The sequence below is a fragment of the Mytilus edulis genome, chromosome 1, assembly GCF_963676685.1.
Source record: "Mytilus edulis chromosome 1, xbMytEdul2.2, whole genome shotgun sequence".
NCBI lineage: Eukaryota > Metazoa > Mollusca > Bivalvia > Mytilida > Mytilidae > Mytilus > Mytilus edulis.
In genome coordinates, this window is record NC_092344.1 from 11,777,788 (window position 1) to 11,799,119 (window position 21,332).

The 21,332-nt window shown below is 30.7% G+C and overlaps 1 protein-coding gene across 2 annotated transcripts; it reads right to left on the reverse strand.

Moving 5' to 3' along the window:
- Nucleotides 1-201: 201 nt before the first annotated feature.
- On the reverse strand, nt 202-21,154 carry LOC139524074 (POC1 centriolar protein homolog A-like). 2 transcript variants are annotated; one of them, XM_071318637.1, is made up of 15 exons: nt 21,015-21,154; nt 16,874-16,958; nt 16,247-16,326; nt 14,531-14,622; nt 13,992-14,100; nt 13,421-13,491; nt 11,801-11,908; nt 10,924-11,039; nt 9,986-10,119; nt 8,519-8,587; nt 7,076-7,219; nt 5,972-6,058; nt 2,861-3,067; nt 644-1,951; nt 202-604 (listed from the first exon to the last, which is right to left on the reverse strand). In XM_071318637.1, the coding sequence occupies exons 1-14, from the start codon at nt 21,027-21,029 to the stop codon at nt 1,847-1,849; spliced, it is 1,422 nt and encodes a 473-aa protein (XP_071174738.1). In that variant the 5' UTR covers nt 21,030-21,154; the 3' UTR covers nt 202-604; nt 644-1,846. The 2 variants fall into 2 exon arrangements, with proteins under 2 accessions (XP_071174738.1, XP_071174746.1); XM_071318645.1 differs by lacking the exon at nt 5,972-6,058.
- Between the last annotated feature and the right edge of the window lie 178 nt (nt 21,155-21,332).

Below are 21,332 nucleotides of genomic sequence, written 5' to 3' on the forward strand. Positions count from 1 at the left end.
AAGAAATGTTCTAAAGTGTAGAAAAATTTAGAAAACAACTTTTCTAAAGTCTAGCAGTCATTATACCAAGTTGCATATGACTGATTTATGAAGATTTTTGCACAATGACATCCAACATGGCAACAAAAGGGAATTAACTGCAGCCCAAATTGCATCAATCAAAAACTACCTAATGAAATAAAACAAATAACTAATACAAGATTGTTTCAATGTTTACTGATATAATATGTACAATAAAATGTATTAGTTTCAATTTACAAATAAAATTAATGATTATATACATCTTCTTATAAGATATCTACAGAGCTGTACAAACAAACAATAATATAATATCTTCACAAATCTAATTAAACAATCTTTTCAAGACGTATCAATTTTAGTAACAAGAATGGTACTATGAAGGATACTGGGATACCGATTTTCTTGTTTTCGTGGGTGTAGGTTTACCACAATTTTGATATTCAATCAGTAATACTTCTAAGTAGACCTATGCAAATCTTTCAAATCAAATATCCAGGAATCTCAATCCACAAAAATTAGTATCCATGAAAATAACAGAATCCACAGTACCTAAGGTTATACCCTTTATAGAAAATAGAACAACCTATTAAGTATATATACCCTTTATAGAAAATAGAACAACCTATTACATTTTATTTGGAATGATATATGTTGAATTGTCTTAGTACTTTTCTTATAGGACTTGTAACTAGAACTTCCAACAAAATCGTTTAAAAGATCACAAATTCAAACACCAGTTTCAATTGACATGGCAAAATGTATCATTTGCCCCATGAACTCTAAGAAACATTATAATTTAACAAATATAATTGGAAGTACACAATACACTCAGAGAGTGAAGATTTATTGAAATTGGATCAATGATTGAGTAAGAGCGTGGATGGTTTTATAAACAAACCAAGTAACAAACAAAATAATGTTATGCCTCACTTCACCAAAAGGGGTATAAAGAAATAGTATTCTTTCAAAACAGAATCTAATTTTAGTAACAGGAGATTCTGGTCAAGTATAAGATACAAATGTGGAGAGGTATAAATTCAAAGTAAATTATATTCATAAACATATAAAGAGACAGAGACAGAAGCAATCATCTTGATTCATAATAAAAACAGAATATGAACTGTATAATCCAGACATAACCTGAACAGTACCATGACTTAAACTTGTATTCAAAAGATACAAATTACTTTTTTTATTGGTTGAAGGGAAACATTATGCAATTTTTATATCAAAATAAAAATCATTAAAAATTTAAAGATATGATTTGAAAATACACTACAAGATATCTTGTTTTTTTCCCTGTTTTATATATTTTCATGTCTGTTAAACATAAAAAGTATATAAAATTTACATTTCTGACATAATAAAGAGAAAATGTTTCTACCTGAGCAAAATGGGAATAATCACAGATATCAAACAGTTTTACACCAAATTTTGGAGATTTTTTTTTAACTCAGACACTTACTATTCCCACTGAGGCTACAAAAAATTGATACATAAAAATATAACTACTCAATCTTAGACAATAAATTACTTGATAGTAAATTCTGTTTTGTTTTGCAATATACATTTAACAAAAGATCCAACTTAATTTTTTTTAACATAAAATGCATTCACAATTTAATTCAAACTGCATTGTTTTTCAGATCACCTTTTTATTTGAGATTACAAAAAACCTACAAACTTCAAAATAAAATCTTGTTACATGTGAAGTTGGTACATATCTATTTGACATTATACTATCAAATCTGTAGGTCCATTAGTCAAGTCATTGTTATCTGGCATAAATCTTGTTACGGGTGACAGTAGCACATATCATGGCGAACTAATCTGTGGGACGAATCTGTAGTGTAATTTTCTGCTGATTGTCCAAGCATTCACGTAATTTGTTTTCTGTCATTGTCAATCTTTGTTCTAATAGCGAAACTGTCTGCAAACAAATTAAACTTTGTTATTAGAAATCTACATGTACAGATCAATACACAATCTTAGGTTACTAACAGATCTATTTCAAGTTATTTAATTATATATTGATATAATAATAAATCAATTTGTAATTGTATTTTACAACATTTAAACTTATATTCATGTGATTTAGTGTGTGCAATATTATCATGTGGGCTGCAGTGTATTGTTGAAAACGGGTGTCAGACTCGTAAAAGCCTATAATATCTAACCTGATATATTGGAAACTGAGTGCAAATTAAAATTAATTTATTTAACTTCCAGGGATATAACTATAAATATTCAGAGGAGGAGCATGTATGATAAGAGCCATTACTGGGTCCATTTATTGCAAAAATAATGAAATTATTCAACCCCTCAAAATGATGTTATTATTTTAATAAATGAGGAGAATGGTCTAAGCTGTTCAATTTAGTATAATATACACAGATGTCTTTATACATGTTATAAATGATATCGCAATGAAGTGATATATGTTAAAATGGACATATTTCGACATAAAACTCCATTTATTTTCATGGGTACTCATTTTCTTGGATAGTTGAAAAATTGCAGTATGTATTCATGAATGCTGTGTTTCATTGTTTAGATGAATTATGTAAAACAGGCCTATAGGAAATTTTAAACCTTGTTGAACACAATTAAATAAATGTTTCACCTTTACCCAATAATAATGAAAATTAGTCTCAAACCAATAATGAGATGAACTGTGATCTATTTCTCACTAATGGTATTCCAGCCTTAAGTATGTAATGTTAACAGGAAGGGGATGATTGATGGAGGCAAAAATAAATTACACAGGGTAAAACAATAGTTGCAGGTCACAAAATTGAAAGACAGTTCTAGACAAATTTACTTAATTATCAAAACAAACCTGTGTTAAAACATCTAGCTGACCAACAATTTGTTCTAATGTATTGGATAACTGTGGAGGGATAGATTTAGCTTCTAGCTGTTGAGTAGTGGACCGTGAAGATTGATTCTGTGAAGACCTGGATCTCGAGGCTGATTCAAATCCTACACACTGGTCTGACGTTGTTATATCATATTCTTGTGTAAGTCCATTCACTGCTGAGGATGACTACAATTTATATAAAACAGAAATATCATTATTAATGATGTAACACTTACATCAAATTACATACAATCCACTAAAATTTTAAGATATCATTTCTGTTTTAATAAAGGAACAGAGTTCCAATCCCCAACTCCTTGCACATACTTTATCTATCCTAACTACAAGAGGGCACTAACTAAAAATACAACCCATTTTTATTAATGATAAATATTTTAGGGAAATGGACTTCAGAACAATGCAATGTGATTTCCTTTATAACTAATATATCCAAGGGACATAACTCATTAAAATTATTTGATAAATAGTTGCTTTTTGACGAAACAAAACCCCTATAAAATGGAAGTATTCAACAAATAAAATACATAGATTGAGCAAAAATTAAAGCTTATTTCAATTTTATTTGGTTTAGGTAAGGTTAATATGCCCATATGATATCCTTAATGAATAAAGTCTCTGTGACCAAGGGAAACCCAAATTCAATTGCATCCAAATAAAATAAATGGTATAGTTCTACAAACAATGTAAAGATGCTGTTTACCTTATGTGGTAGATCAAAAATGACACACAATTTGTTTACATCACATTACCATGTAACAGTTGAAGTATAGGACATTGTAACTCCAGGTTGTTTTTCTATATTTTTATATTGCATTTTGAATTGCTTCAACTTAAAATGCATTGTTGGTATATGAGATGTAAATAATGAAATTGTATGCTTTAAAACCAATTCACTTGTTTCTAATAATAATCAATATTTCTAATAAAAGATTATCTGAATCAAACAAATTTGATATTTTCATTAGCTAAATTCCCCCGAGAGACTAGTAACATTTTATGTCCCAATAAATGAAGAGCAGGTTGCATGAAATAATTGTCCCATTCAATTCAAATGTTTTTATTGTTATATGGAATTATTTATAATCATTTATTTATGATATGATTCTGTTTGAAGGAGAGAATCAAGCCTATTCACGGTATTAAGTGTGTAGAATTTCATCATGTTGCATATCTGACTCTCAGCATTTTCTAATTAAAATAAAAATCTATTGTGCCATAATAATGAAGTAAAATAATAATAAGCATGCCGTATTTGAAATTTGCTAGCAACATACTTTATATAAGTCAGTGGTGCTTTTAAAGTTTGTCAAAGAGACTGACTGAAAGAAACCACACTGAGGAAATATGGTAAATAGATTATAAACATTTCAGTTTGAATAAGAAATTTAGATAGCCATTCAATAAATAATTTGTTGCTTTCTTCCTTAAAAAAGAATCCCAAATTTTAAAAAAAGAAAAGGTTTGCATCCTGATTATATATTTTAATCCTTTAACTGAACAACTAATGTACTTGGTTATAATCTTTTTTGTTCGCATAATCAGTTAAACACATAATCCATGTTTAAATAGATATAAACAAAAGCATTTACATAAAGCAAGAGAAGTAATAAATATTAATTATGTGCTATGTTACAAAGATGGTATTAACAACAAACTTTTCACTTTGAGTGTATCTTTGAAAAAGGAGTAGGTCCGGTAAGGGTCGATTTTAGCCTCAAATTTCAAGTTCATTTGCTGAAAAATTTTGGACACTTTTTATACACTTAAATGTCTATTTAAGTTGATATAATTAATTTATGTGAAGGATTTTAACTGATTCAGTCATTTAAAACGCACCAATGCAAGCTTAAATATGAAAAATCTATCAAATATGCCAAAAAATGTAACTTTTCAGATGGTTATTGTCAAAAATGAAAGTGGTCGCTCGCATCTGTGTTCATCCTCAACCTTTTTACTTTCCAATAAATAACTAAAAGTTTACATTTCAACAATTTTGTAAAACTACTATATTTTGGGGCCAAGAAGGGGTCTTACTGGATCTACTCCTTTGTAGTGTAGTTTAAGTGCCAATCTTTGTAAGAATCAGGCAATTAAGAAACATTTCAAAAACATGGCTGAAAAAAAAACCATCCAACCTAACCATCCTATTTTGAAGTTTCCGGCATCCAGAGTTAAAACGGTCGTTTTGTTTTTGTCAACTTGTCTGGTAATTCTAGAAATCTCTAGATAACTTTTGGTTGGAATGATAGCAAACTACGGAGTTAGCTCCCCTTAATTGTTTTTTTTTTAAAGTGTTTCAACCAAATTATATCTTAAATAACAAGTACTGGAAAAATAAATAAATCTCATTATACTGCACCATTATACAATTTGAACATAAATCAATGTGAACTTGAGTGGGTTTTTGTTTGCCATGTTTTCACCACTGTCTGATTCTCTTAAGCACTATAACACTTTATTTTATCAAATAAATATGTTAAAAAATAAACATGCACAGAAATAATTAACTAAGGCATTGCTGTAGAAAATTCACTAGCTTTCATCTGAGAAAGAGTCTACCGGTAACAATGGTGACACATTATTCAACAACATTTCAGGAAAGACAACTCCAATTCAAATAAAGTGTGTTATATTTGATAAAATAAATATTATTTGACATGTCTATGCTGCAAAAGAGTTTTTTGAATTCTAAGATTGAACAGCCTTCCTATGAAATCATTTTACACAACAATGTTCCAGAATGTAAATAAATAGAACTTGTCTTTCTTAGTTGCCCAATAAACTACAAGTTTTATTATCCCAAATTTTAAATATATCCAGCATCTTTCACCTTGGTTTTTATAGTGGATTCAGTTATGATTCTTAACCCTTAATACTACATAATTGAGTTTCAAAACTATCCAAAACTTCTAGTTCTAAGTTGAGCTGAAAATACCAGTTGAAATTGTATATTTGGTGCAGCTAGTTTTCTACTGTTCTACTAAAATAGGCAAATAAAGAAACTATTTTAGAAACTTCTAAAGCTAAAAAGTCTTCTAAAGAAAAGATCACACATGTCACACACACTACCTGTCCAGTAGAAAACAATGCAGGTCCCACTTCAGTAACTAAGGGTTGCTCATCTTCCATATTTTTAAGTTCTGCTCTACAATCCAACTGTCAAATATGACAAATAGTATAAATACTTGACAAAAGCTCAGTTGGAACAAATTTAATTCTGATATGTTAGTTTTCATCCTTTCTTGATTTATTTGAATACTTTTGCTACCCTAGCCTGCAATTCATACTATTTATAATTTATCATTTATAAGTTACTCAAACTTCAAAGCCATCTACAACATTTCATTCTCAGTAAATTAAGGGATAATATTTTCTAACTAGTAGAGTACACAAATTTACAAAAAAGTAGGTATGTTGTATGCACAGTCTTTAAATTACCTCTATGTGATCCCGAAATACCCTTTTTGGTCTTTGGTAGCTTGACCATCTTCCTATTCCATGTTTTTTATGAAAGTTATTTCTGCTAGTTTTATGTTACACAATGGGTATCCGGGTCAAATCCTGAGGAGCAATTAATAAAAAGATTGTAATTGTGGGCAGGTAAAATCTGAATCAAATTCCAACGGAACATAGTTCCTGCATGGGAATCAGATCAAGACTTTACTTACCCAGTTTTACAAACTTTTCACTACTTTCCTCACAGAATTTAGAACCCTCCACAGTTTTCAATCGGTACGCATAGTGAGTGTAAGAAAGTTGTGTATGCATTTAAAGGCATCATATCTACGTATTTGTCACAATATGCTTACTCAATATAAAATCAGTCATTACAAATACAGTTACAAAACCAAATTTCATATAAAATTAATATATTTCTTTGACAGTTGACATGCAGAAGTAGCATGCTGTCATATCCAACAAAAAACAATACATGCATTAAACACAATCAAAGCAATTTTCAATTCAATACATTTGTATATAAAATAGTATGCCTTAAAGAAATAATAAATGTTGTGCTTCACAGAAATGGTTTTGAAGATTTATATTGATCTGAGTTCTTAAATCAAATGGTCTAATAAGACTCAGAGACATAATACTTATAAATTTAAGTGTAATAAAATATAAAGTAAAACTGTGAAACACAACAAACTATTTCATTAATCAAACACTTACTCTGGTAGGTGTTCCAGATCTCTTTTGTGTTCTTGGAGGAATGTCACTGACTTTCGGAGGATCTTTTGATTTTGCCCTCTCTTTATGTGATTGTAAGACATCATCAAAATCTAGCTGATCAAAATTAGTCTTCCACACTAAGACCTGCAATAAGATTTATACATACAGGAGATGCATCATTTAAATTATCAGATTTGGGTCCTTTAAGGGCAGCTTATATCATAAATGCATCTATCTCCATGGATATTAAAGACACAATTTAAGATTCCATCTGCTTGACACCATTTAAATAATAAAAAAAGATATTCCAAAATATAATATTTTTCTAGTTTATGCATTTGAATAAGAAAGAAGATGTTGTATGCAACAATTACCAGCACTGGCATCAATCCATGATTTGATGCTGGAAAATAACATACACTATTTGTTCATGCTGCAAGTTAACCAAACTTAAAACAATAAAATCTAGAACCAGTGTTGGCAAGTATATAAATGAAAATACAATAAAATCAGAGTGTGAGAGATATGCAATTGCCAAGCAGTCAATACTTTTGTGACTTCTTATTTTCATCCTTATGTAAAAGATTTACACCTGACAGGAGCCAATATTGATATAATTCAGAAAAAAGACTAATGACAATGTGTTTTAAAAATTAAAACTGAGATATGAATTAGTGCAAGCAATGATAAGATTTCATTTTTGAAGAAGTACAAAATTTAATCCTTAATCACAAGTCATGTACTGAATACAAGATAACTCTGTTTTTATCAAAGTTACATATTAATTTTGCCATATGATAAGGGACTTTCCAATTTGAACTTTCTTTGGAGTTTAGTATTTTTCTTACTTTACTTTTTACATGCTTGTACTGTTTTATTGTTTATCTGTGATTTTTTTAAATAACAATTTATTGCTTGGATTTTTAACTAACAAAATTATCTTTGAAGGTTTTTCAAAATCTGAAAAAAACCCAGAGAATCACAAAAGGTCTTTTGAACGGAAAATAGAATGGAACATTTCAAGATCCTTGTAAGCAAAACTTGGACAAGGAATCTGTATTTAAGGGGGCTCACGGGTATAAATCATTTTTGTTTTAAATATAAAATTTCTCTATTTTTTCTATAAATAAACTTTATCCCATACTTAATCGAAAAAAAAAAAAAAAATATAGGGTCACCTTTTGTTAAGGTATTTTTTCACCAAAGGGAGATAATTTGGAGCTTTTTCAATGATATAAACATTTTATAAGTCATTTTGGGCCATAAACAATTGATGTTTTTAGTTAACTTTTGTACCATAGCATACAGTAACAACTAATACTGTAATAAATAAAATTTGTCATGAAAAAAAAATGTTTCAATTTTTGCTGATTTTTTTTGCACCCTCGAGCCTCCTAAAATCAGATTGTATAAAATCAAACATGTCATAAACTGAAGTCTCACCTGTTCATCAGAACCACCAGAAGCAAAGTAAGCACCATCTCTTGCAAAAGTCACGGCTGTGGTAGGACCCTAGAAATATACAATTAATCTATTCAAATATAACATATTCAAAATATAGGCACATATTACTTAAAAGTAGAACATATATAAACCAGGTGCTCCGCAGGGCGCAGCTCTATATGACCGCAGAGGTTGAACCCTGGACAGTTGGGGTAAGTATGGACACAACATTCAGGCTTGATACAGCTCTGAATTTGGATTCTGATCAAATTTTTACATGATATGGATTTCTGACACAAAACAAAGGCCAAGATCTAACAAATCTATTGCGCAATGTTGTTCAATTAAAGTTTTCTTCTTCAAACTTTTAAAAAATTTGGAATTTGAGAAATTTAAAAAAAGACAGAAGTGAAAACTACTACCACCCTCCCCTTTTTTTGAATAAGTCCAAAACCTGATATTTCTTTATACATAATTTACAAGCAGTGTAAGGGAGGTAAATCCAATCATACCCAACATTGTATGTTAAATGTTTTTGAGTAACCTCACTTTCACTGCTTTTAAATTGTCTTAAATGTCCATTTACCAGAACCTAGTTTTTCCCCCTTTTTTTGTCCCCAATTCCAAAACATTTTGAGCCATAACCCCCAAAAGTCATTACTAACCATCCCTTCATGGTATGGAAACTTGTATAATTTCAGAGAGATTAAACATAAGTTATTGTTTGAAAACTACAAAAATGCTTATTTTGGGCCCCCTTTTTGGCCCCTAATTCCTAAATTATTGGGACCATAAACCCCAAAATCAATCCCAACCTTACTTTAGTGGTATGCAACTTTCTTGTAAAAATTTATAGAGATCAATTCACTAAAACTAAAGTTATTGTCTGGACACTAAATGTGTCTTCGGACAACGATGACGCAGACGACATGACAGCATTATATGACGCAAAAAAAATTTGGCAGTTGTATAAAAAGCAAAAGGAATCATTTGTCAGATTATTTTGCATGTTTAGAAATGCCTCTTTAACAAATCATAAGAGGAATATACATTATTTTTATTTCAATTCAATTTACTCACTTAAAAGGTGCCTTTTTTTTGAATGGCACACTGCTCTTTTCAGATACTTGCTGGAACAGTGTAAATGTACATATGTATATATGAGCAGAATTGAGAATAAATGCATACAATTTCCTATTAATAGACTAGTTTTTTTCTGAATCAGCAAGAAATATATGTCATTGGACAAAATGAACCAGTAATCAATCAATGCATGCCTTTTCAAACCATAACATTTTAACCTCGTTAAAAAACATTACAATAAACTCATTGAGGATTTTGATTCAGTTAAACACATGTTTTTGTTTAAACTCCCATACACACTTTATACAAGCAAAAACACATTTCTGTTGCAATGACATTTATTCCACATCTCCTTTTATTCAATTTATCTTAACAATATCATACCTGATGACCATGTAACGTGTAAAACAATCTTCCCTCTAATAAGTCATAAATCTTTAGTGTAGCATCATCAGATCCTGATAATAAATAATTCCCACTTGCATGGAAAGCTAAACTGTTCACTGCTGCTGAATGGGCTGAAAATAAATACATTTAATTTAAGACTAAGTATTTAAAGTATACTTTCAATAAAGTACAATACATAACATATATCAAACTTGAAGTATGTCATTGTTTAACCTCTGATTTGTATATGTGAAGTTTAAACTTGGTTTCAATCAAACCATTATGTTTTGGTTCTTGAGAAAATCTCTACATGCATGCATTATTTAATGAAAAAAAGTTTACAATGCTACAAATTGAGTTTGCTAAATATACCATTTAATTGTTGTACTATGACCATAGAGGTTAATTAGACAAAATGCCTCACAAGTTCATTCACATGGCTACTGGCTAGTGTGGTGCACAGTATTTATTCTGTTATGCTACTTTAGTTAATCATTTTTCATGTGTTTACTGTATAATTACAATGGTTTATAATATTATTATTGTGTATATTCTAACTTATTTGATTTGTTTAGAAAGAGTCGTATGGTCAGCTATATTTTCAAAGATAGACTGAAAGCGGTAGATAGAATAGAAATATTACACAGTTAGAATACCTGAAACAATCAAAACAACCAATCACATGAATTGGTGCTCTACTTCTGGCTTATTGACAAGAATAATATAACAATTGCAGCTTTAATTTTGTACAAGGATATATCAACTTAAAAAGATATATTAACCTCTTACTTCGTCCCCTCAGTCAATATCCTTTTTTCAGTTCCTTATAACTTATATCCTTGAATCAACCTCATACCAAGGCCATTATAATCAACCTCATACAAAGGCCATTATATAACCTGTTTAATGTTGGAGTAGTTTATTAGTTTAATTACCTGTGTAATGTTGAAGTAGTTTATTAGTTCTGATATCCCAGACTTTAACAGTACTGTCTGTACCAGCTGATGCTATACATGTACCACTGGGATGGAATTCAACATGATTTACAAAACTGAAAATAATCAAAATGCATTTGAATGTAATTCAATTGAATATATAAATGAACAAAATATGCAGCAAACCAGGTATGCTATATTTTGAAGATGTTTTCAGGCTTTTTTGATCTGTTATTCTCTGTGCCTATTTTCCATTCTACATGTTCTATCAAGGACAATAACTCCTGAATGGTAAAAGTGAAAATCACCAATAAGGAACTTGACTTCCATTTTATTATTACATGTAGTAACAACATATTTGATTTTGAAAAGTATTAATTTAATGATTATTAAGTTATAATTAATTGCACAGAACCTGTTGACAGCTGCAAATCCTGCACAGTACTACACCATTCAAATAAATGGATTATTCCTTCAGAAAATCCAATTAAAAATATAACATATATTCATGATTCTTGAGGTTTAGTGTAAAATAAAATCCTGTTTTAATCAAAAGATTTTTGTTCAGCTGAAAGTGCTCTTTTCTGACAGAATGTTTTGACTACAGAGAGTCAGAAAGTCCAACAAAAACTACAAAAACCTGTTCACTAGGTTTACTGTTTACTTTTCAAATTTTTTTTATGTATCTTATATGTTGATCTTGGTCAGAAAAATATTGTAAAACCAATCAATTGACGTCACATGGCATTTTCTTATTGTAGTTTATTAAGTTAAGCATTTCTCAACATACAAAAACTCATCCCTTGTTTAGTTTTGGGTTATCTAAATTCTGATTGTTCTAGATCTGTGTTCAATTAAGTAATAACATTATACTTACCCTCCATGTTCATAAAACGTATGGATGCATTCTTTACTATTCTTGTCCCATAACTTGACAGTTTTGTCGTCACTTCCTGATACTATTAATCTTCCATCTGGTGAAAATCTGAAATCAATAAATTAAAACAAATAATTTCTTATTCAAATATCTTTTTTTCAAGAAGAATACAAATTTAACTATATAGTTGCGACATTAAATTGATGATATACATTGGTTTGTGGTCAATAATGGATTCATATGGAAGAAGGATTTAGGAAACAAATAAATATTTGGCTAAGACATCACAATAAAATAATGATGCCAATAAAAACCACTTATTAAGTTTTCTGTGAAACTCTTTCGGTTAATTTCCAAATATTTAGAAGTTTGTGTCAATAAGAAGAACAATCATAAAATTTTATGTTTTGATGTGTGGACACTGGTGTAAGATAAATTTTTCCAGTTAAAAAAATAAATGTAAATACTAAGAAGTTTTGGAAATTCTTATATCAAAAGGTTTGTAAAGGGTTCAGATAATCCAAGTGTCTCTCACCTACTTTATAAATCTAATAAATGTTTTAAGATTTTTAACTGCAGACGTTATGTAATGTTAACTGGAAGAAAAACTAAGTCCATATATAGGTAACATACGAAAAAACTGGAAATATATTTTTACAAAATTTCATTCTTGAAACTAGATTTTGATTATAAACAAGCTTCTGTACAAGTTTAAGAGAAATCCAGGATAGTTTATGAAGTTATTAAACTTTCAAAAACTTTAACCACAGAGTGAATGTAATGTTAACCCTTTCACCGATTGCTGCCCAAACAGAAGCTACTCTGAGACGATGGCTTCCCTGGCTTCTTTTACTCAAGTGGGAGACCTTCATAATAAATGTCAATAAAAACTTGTTTATAGTTATTTGTGTATTTATTTCATTCACTTACACCATGTTCACAGTTTTGTTCATGTTTTGATAATTTTTTCTTCATAAAAAATTCAAATTTTCAAATTTTCGGCATTATCTAGGTGAAATTCTCAAAATTCTGCTCTAAGACCCCAAATTGTAATTTTTTAACCCAAAACTTCAAAATTTTGAAAATTTTTATGAGGCTGTACAAATTCCTCACACTGAACGATGTCCATTCCAAGTGTTTTGTATATAAAAACGACATTTTATGTCAAAAAAGTATACTAGTTTGGCTTCAATTCTTCCATATTCTTTCAAAAAAAATGTTCCCTCATTTCAAATTCTCGTAAATTCCGTAAATTTCGTCTGATTTTGACACGGTTTTCAACAAACGGAAGCGCCATGTTTACACTTTCATCCGGGTATTCATCAAAGAAAGATAACTCATGTTTGCACTGTTTTGAGCGGGAAATATAAAAGAGGTATTCCGATCCCGGTAAAACGGGACTCATCGTCAGCTGTCTGAAGCGGGAATCCCGGTAAACCGGGACTCATCGGCGAAAGGGTTAACTGGCAGCAAAACCCAAGTCCATTTATAAGTAAATTATGAAAAAAATGGAATTTTTTTTTACAAAATTTACTTCTGGAAAATGTCTTCTGATCATAAACAAGCTTGTTCCCACGTTTTCAATCAGTGTATCATAACAAAACACAAATTTTAACTTACTTAGCACATCTGACCCAGTTAATGTGTTGATTTAAAGAAAACAGGAATTTCTGCCTATGACATGTCCATAACTGAAAAATAAATCACATATTTTTACTACATTACAAATGGAGTGCAGCATGTTTTTGCATAAAAGTAGTAGATAAACTTATCAGAGATACTATTGTTCTACTTTTGAACGCCAAATGTGTGTTTCGTCTACAAAATATTGTATGATTAACAATCTCCTTCTGGTAACAACCATTTTTTTTTTAAACATTTCTATATCTGTTTTCACCTGGAAATACACATATCTTCACTTGCTTTTTACTACATTTTATTGTAAAATACTTGTATTTCATTTTTTTAATCTAGGTTTTGCAATTTAAGTCTCACTTTGAGTTTTTGTTATATGTTGACAAACTCACAGTCTTATAACCTAACAAATATATATACGCATATTGATAGAGATTTGTTTCATTGGATATCATACCTCATCTTCTAATTCTATATAATAATGATAAACAAAGTAAAATAATAAACAACTACTTCCTTTTAAACACCAAGATTCACTTTGTGTATTGTACTATACCTTTATAGTTTTGTCATCTGATGCAGTCAGCAATGTTTGGCCATCACTAGAGAAATCTATACTTCTGACTGTGGCAGTGTGAGCTTTAAATACTGTTGATTCCCCTTTCCTGTAATTGAACAAACAAAAAAATAATCTATGCCAAAACTTCAATGTTTTTGTTTAGTTAATAGTTAATCTAGTACATTTATATCATATCGCTATTTAATCTTTTATCAATTTTTTTCTTTGTTTCTTTAAAAGTGCTCAGACAATACACATTTATTCGTGATTTTTTAACTTACCCTCACACAATTTTTAGACAGCGTAGATCAAGCCCTGATTTAGTCCTAAATATTGCCCTATATAGTATATGTGTAATATTTCAACAACTTCCCCATTTTTTTGTCAGGAGACATGAAACAAGTATATTTGCTTTGGCTTAGGAGTCTTTAAATTTAATATTGAATAGAAAAACCTGAAGTCTTAATGTCATATAATTATTTGTTTTTGTCTGAAATGTAAACATTTGTTACAAATCAATTGGGAATTTATCTTACACAGTAGGTATCCACAATCTGCAAGTTTTGTCTCTTGAGGCTGAAGCAACAAGATGTCCTGACGGTGAAAACTTTACATCCATAACAGCATCCTGAAAGAATAAATAAGTATGAAGATGTTAGCATTGAATACAATTGAGAATGGAACATGTGGAAATGGGGAATGTGTCAAAGAGACAACAACCCGACCAAAAAGCAGATAACAGCCAAAGGCCACCAAACATATTAGAATTATCTACTGGTATCAAAAATATTTGTTCTGATCAATATCTTATTTAACTGGATATTGTAGTTATAAATGTGCTCATGAAATGCAAAAAAACCCAGAAATTTCACCAGTAAATTCCACAATTCATTTGTATTTAATAATGTTGTCAACGGTTAACCGATTAACTGGAACCGATTAACCAGTTAATCGGTCGAACGACCGAATACCAAAAAAGTTAAGCAGTTAACCGATTATTTTTCAATTTTGATAGATTTGATTTAAATTTGTATTGCCATCAATAAATAGTTATGATTTGTTTAAAAATTGTTGTCGTGGTAATTAATTTAACAGATCAATTGTCCAATATATTGATTGCTATTGTTAATCCTAAAAACATAAAACTAATTAGAGCTCGGGGCAGGATCTTAAAGAAACATAATAAGTATACATGGTTTTTTAACAGTAACTTAAATCAGTAATGCGATTACATTTTACTAATAACTTCATTATTTTGTTTTTGATCTAATATTATGTAAACCTACATTTAAACGTGCAACGTCCGTCGTGCAAGGCTAAGTCTTACTTTAAACAAATGCTAACTCAAAAATTGTGAAATGCAAACCATTGTTAATGTACTCAATGTATACGTGATAATATGAGTAACATGCTTAAAGAAGCAAGCAAACAAAGTAAGGAAACATGTTGTACGATGACCTATAGTTGTTCATTTCTGTGTCATTTTGGCCTCTTGTGGAGAATTGTCTCATTGGCAATCATACCCCATCTTCTTTTTAATAATTAATCATTTCAAATTGAAACACTCCATATTATTTTTGGAGACAACAAGAGCAAAGGAAAGAATAATCCGTTTCGTATTCAATTCTACGAGATCAAGAAGTTGTTAATCTGAAGTTGTTACAAACGCTATAGTTGATACGGTGTATTTGATTATTAAAAGTAAAACTTCGCCAGGAATCCTCACAGACAACCCTTATAATGCCAAAGGATAAACTTAAATTCCATAAGCGTAAATTTATGACTTGAATGAAAGGTTGTCAAATTGACACTCATACCACATCTTATCTATGTCATAATATGTGTAGGGTACTATTGATAAGGCTTTCAAACACCAACTCAAACTATCGTTTAACCGGTTAATCGGTCGAACAATTATCCGAGTAACCGGTTAGGAAAAATTGTACGATTTGACAACACTAGTAGTTAAAACAAAAAGATCAAATCATAGAACAGTTTGATTGAGTTTAAAAAACTTTGTACAGCCATTAAAGTAATTTTATTAATATATGTAACCATGATTCTACCACCAGTGTCACAGCTACTATTTTTTGGTCTCAAAAAAGAGAAACTAACAAAATGTATCAACTCATTTTTATTACTCAAATACTAGGAAATATGTGTGAATAGTTTTGTCATTGTTATTTAAATCATTAACTCATTTTACTTCCTCAGTCATTCCAAATAACTTGTACTCATCATAGAAAACTTACTTTGTGACCAACAAATCTGTAAGCTCTCATTTGTGGTTTGAAATTCCATACCATCAGACATGAATCCATAGAACCAGATGCTGAAAAATACAGATTTCATCAAAAATAGTTCCTCAAATTGGGAGTTACTTTAATACTATGCACAGGTAGGTGGTTAATATAATACAAACAACATATGGTTATTATTGTATCAGGCAATGAACAGATGTAGTTGGTTGATCATGAGGCAAACAAACTAAGGATACTTAAAAATTTCCTGTCTATTTGGTTGTAGATGAACTTATAAAGAAAGGTCTTATATCATGTATTCAATCGTTTGTTTATACATGTATGTATGTGGTTCATAATATAAGTGTTTTTCATTTTAAAGATAGATTAGACTGTTGGTTTACCTGCTTGAATTGTTTTACATACATGTATATTAATAGTCATTTTGGGGACCTTAATAGCTTGAGGTTTGGTGTGAGCCAAGGATCTGTGTTTAAAAAGGCTGTATTTTGTCAAAAAATTGTTTACATTTTACACATTGAGACTTGGATAGAGAGTTGTCTCATTCACACTCATACCACCATGACCACATCTTCCTATTTATATACTATATATATGCTGATATAAACATGTACTTACCTAACTGTTTCATACTAGGATTGAAGTCAACACTTGTAATTGTATCCCTGTGTCCCTTGAAGTGCCTCTCAAGAGAGGGATCCTCCTGAAAAATATCACAACATGGTAATCAGCTGCAAACCTGATTGTCATAATAATATTAATATCTAATATAAAGAAGATTTTAAACCAAAAAATGACAAACAGTACATTATAACTTTGAAAGCAGTATTCCGACAAAAAACATAAAGATAAAGGTTCATACAAAGTGATAATGACATGTATGATGTCTTGCAAGGCTATTTAAATTTTTTTCTGTGACGCCCTATAGCTAGTCCAAATGATTATGATGTCTTGCAAGGCTATTTTATTTTTTTTTCTGATATGCCTTAGTTCAAATATTAAAAAATCTTGCAAGGCTATTTTTTTTTCTTTCTGTGACACCTTAGTCCAAATAATTATGATGTCTTGCAAGGCTGTTTTTAAGTTTTTCTATGACGCCTTCTGACGACAGAAAAGAAGTTTAAAATTGAAAAATTCAACAATTTCAAAACAAGTGTTCCAGCTAGGATTTCAAAAGGGCAGGGTGCCAATCCTGAAAAAGGGCATTTAATGCGTGATATGATATTATGAAAAGGGCATGTTTTAATAAAGATATTAATCAAACATTGTGTTTATCATGTTTATTCGTTGAAATCACTGGTTATACAAGAACTACATCATTAGCCCATATATAACTCTATCTTTCTACTTTTTAGGCTGAAAAACTTGTCAAGCAGCTTGTCACACAAGTTTTTAAATCATGGCTTGGCACAGTTAAGCTTTATATGCAGCATGTTTTGAAAGGTGTCCTGCTTCATTCTGTTTCTATGGTCTGACACACTTTACCAGTTTCACCTTTCTACCTCTGCTGTGCTTAATGGCAATACAGCACAAAACAGCTGTGCTCAGTAAATGCACAATGTTAGGATATAGCAACAGTAAAAATTTGTATTGAAAATAAAGAAAACGGAAAAGATGACCAAGGCACACTACCAACACTGCTACTAAGTCCATCTTTAACTCAAAATACCTAAACATATATATTCTTAAGCAAGAAGTATGTACACATATTTTAGAATGTTAAGTGGGTTACTCAATGCTAGGAAAAAAAATCAGATTGAGTTATCTTTCTTTATTCCCGTGTGCTCCTTCTTTGGAGGATTATAAGCAGTACGTAGAAGATATGTAAATATGATCAACAATATGGCGGCCGATTTTGTTATTTTCGTATCAAAAATAAGGGCAGTCAATGACAAATACGTCTGAATTTGCTATTTATTTCACGAGAACAAGTAAAACGATGTCTTCCACGAGTTGTTTGTGGTTTTCAACTTTCTGGCATTACGTTTTCTCCATGAAAATACGGTAAACATTGCAAATTGTGCCAGGGTTGGCAAAGTATTACCCACCCGGGAATTCCCGGGTTTTCCCGGGCTAGGCATGCGCAATACTCCTAGAAATGGGTAATAGTGGGCATTACTGGGCAATATGATTTTTTAAGCTTATTTTAACACAAAATAGTAAAGACTTGTTATAGTTTCATAGTATAACAGCTAAATATATACTTTTTATACAGATAACCATTGACAGTCATTTCTAGAAAATTCAATTTTTATTCTTTTCTCTATTAATTTTATATGTAGACAGAATACAAGATTTGCACATTTAAAGATACCTTTTAATTACCAAATATGGTTTCAATAATCCAAACTCTGAAAAATGCATGTTATTGCAGTGTTTAAGTGAATTGTTAATTTTAATTGTTATACATTCATATTGCTAAATAAACACCCTACAGGGTCATGCCATTAACACTTATAAAATTGAAAGGACTGATTATTGTTACATAAACAAATCTGTGTTCTAATCTGAATTATTACTTATTAATTAGTGACAGTACATATACATTATTTAAATGTCGGCAATGGACATTTGAGCGCATTGACAGGACATTTGAGCGAAAAAAAAAGGACGTTTGAGCGCCAAAGTATAGGACATTTGAGCGCCTAAATTTTAGGACATTTGAGCGAAAATAAGAATAAGCGTAGGACATTTGAGCGAAAACAAGTCTTGGATAGAGAATTGTCTTATTGGCAATCATACCACATTTTCTTACGAATATAGTTCATTAAATGAGGAGTTTACCAACAAAAAGATTAAAACATCTTTTAATTGTAAACAAAGCACTAAAAACAAAGCACTGTCATAAAACATAAAACTCGGCAACGGCATTATTTACAAGTCTGTTCGGGCTTGGAACTTATATCCCAGGCTTCTGACATAAAAATCCCTCGTAATTTCCTGCTGGCAGTATTTCGAATGCAAATCCCGGAGATTCTGTTCCTTCTCCTTTTCTGTTCGGCTCTGCGGTGCATCAATGTTCAAACTCCGAATTTTTATGTAAGTCACAGATTGCAATTTGATAATAGTGTCAAGGAAAATATAAATTGATGGATGACTGTGATAGAACTGCTCGTTATAATGGGCATGAAATGATTCGGGCCCATTGTTAGTACGTTTTAACGAGGATGGAACTTCGGCCCAGAGATGAGGGGGAAATAACGATTCATCTGTTATATAAGTATCAGTCAGGTAATCTGCAAATTCTATACAAGGCTTGTCGTTAGGTACAACGGCCATAAAATCTTCTACGAAACAGTCGGCTACTTCGTCTGGAGCTAAAAAGGCTATCCCAAAAATCCCTTTAAGCCATTTACTAATGTCTGAATCAAGCTCTTTGTATTGTTGACTAAGTCCAACTTTCTGGATTTTTCGCCACCAGGCTTGGCCTAAGTGAAACCTAAATAGAGATCAACTTAGGATTTCACTTACATAAACCAGCCAGAACCGGTCGAATTACTCGGGTGTGAAATAAAATAAAAAATATTTATAACTAAATCTTACTTTTTTTTCTTACTTTTAAAAAAAAATCTTAATTCGTGTAAAATTATCAGGGAAAATTTCGCTCAAATGTCCTGTCTGAAAACTCAGGTAAGGTTAATATCCCGGCGCTCAAATGTCCTATGAAGTCGGCGCTCAAATGACCCTATGTGCTTTTTTCTTTTTCGCTCAAATGTCCTATGCCCTTAAATGTGATGTTTCTTTAATACATGTAATTCTTAATTCTTAATAGGAGCTATATTCATTTGAAAAAAAATGATTTATTTGCTTTCTATTTACAGTTTGCCAATTGCAATCTAGACAAATGCTAAACAAACAAAATAGGGTATAAATATCTTAATAAATGTATTACATTTGTGTTTATCACTGAATCCTCTTAAAAATTCAGACAAATAATTTATATTACCCAGTATTGCCCAGTATAATACCCACTAAAACCCAGTAAAACCCGGGTTTTCCCAGTATTTCCCACTGGGCTGGGCAGACTCATAAAACACGGGTTTTTGCCAACCCTGAATTGTGCCCAAGTTGTGGTATGCACCTTTCTTCAAAGATTAGTGCCGACTGACTGATTCTGTTTGAATGAATTAATGTTGATGATCATTAATGACCCAACCGATAAATGGATTACCTATAACAACAGATTATGACTCCAGTTGTAACAGAAGATTAGCTTGGGATCGTAAACAAAGTCATAAACTTTTCGCCAGGTAAAATTTAGTAATTAGCGGATCATATCAATTCGAACAAAATAATATACAATCGATCTTCAAAAAAGGCAGAGCGCCATAGAAACTGTAAAAAGGGCACAGGGCGGCACTTGGGAAAGGGCGAGCGCCGCACCCTCTGAAAACAGCCTAGCTGGAACACTGCAAAAGAATGTACAGTAATGCAAGCAGACAATTATTAACTATTCACAAAGGATGACGTCACAGAAAAAAAAAATATCCTTGCAAGACAACATAATTATTTAGACTAATAAAGTGATGGAGGCAAGAAAATTTTCTTGTTTGATATTTTATACCTTCTAAGTTCTCGGAAATATGAGGAGAGGAACAGCATATTTAAACTTCAAACATCTGATATTGAATAGATCAGAGCAGGAACCCATGAATTAGAATAGAAAAGAAGTTTAAAAATTGAAAATTTATATTCAACATTTTCAAAAGAATGCGGTAATGTCAGCAAGGATAATTAGCGATTATAATTAGAAACAAACCAAAACATTTGTCATTTTGTTCTTAGGTTGTCCAAGTTTGTTTTGATCGGTTGTAAGAAACTGTCAGGAATCAGGTCCAGTCTTGCTCTAATCTTCAAACACTGGCGGTTGTTTACAAAAGGGAAACAACTGCACTTCCGGTTGTGTTATTAGAATAGTAAAGTGATCATTCAACTTAAAAATTCTACTCGATACATATTTATCTCAATCAGTTTCAATGAATGTTAATTTATTTCAAAATTAAAAAAATAGATTTTAATTTTTGATCAAGTACAAACAAAATATTTGATCATAAATATAGAAATTGGGAGTAAACAC

Excerpts from the sequence above, each read along its gene's own strand:
- LOC139524074 (XM_071318637.1), bottom strand. Across the intron at positions 6,059-7,075 it reads GATCTGGAACACCTACCAGA|TTGGATTGTAGAGCAGAACT; the intron begins GTAAGTGTTTGA and ends CATATTTGACAG. Across the intron at positions 1,952-2,860 it reads AGCTAGATGTTTTAACACAG|ACAGTTTCGCTATTAGAACA; the intron begins GTTTGTTTTGAT and ends ATTTGTTTGCAG.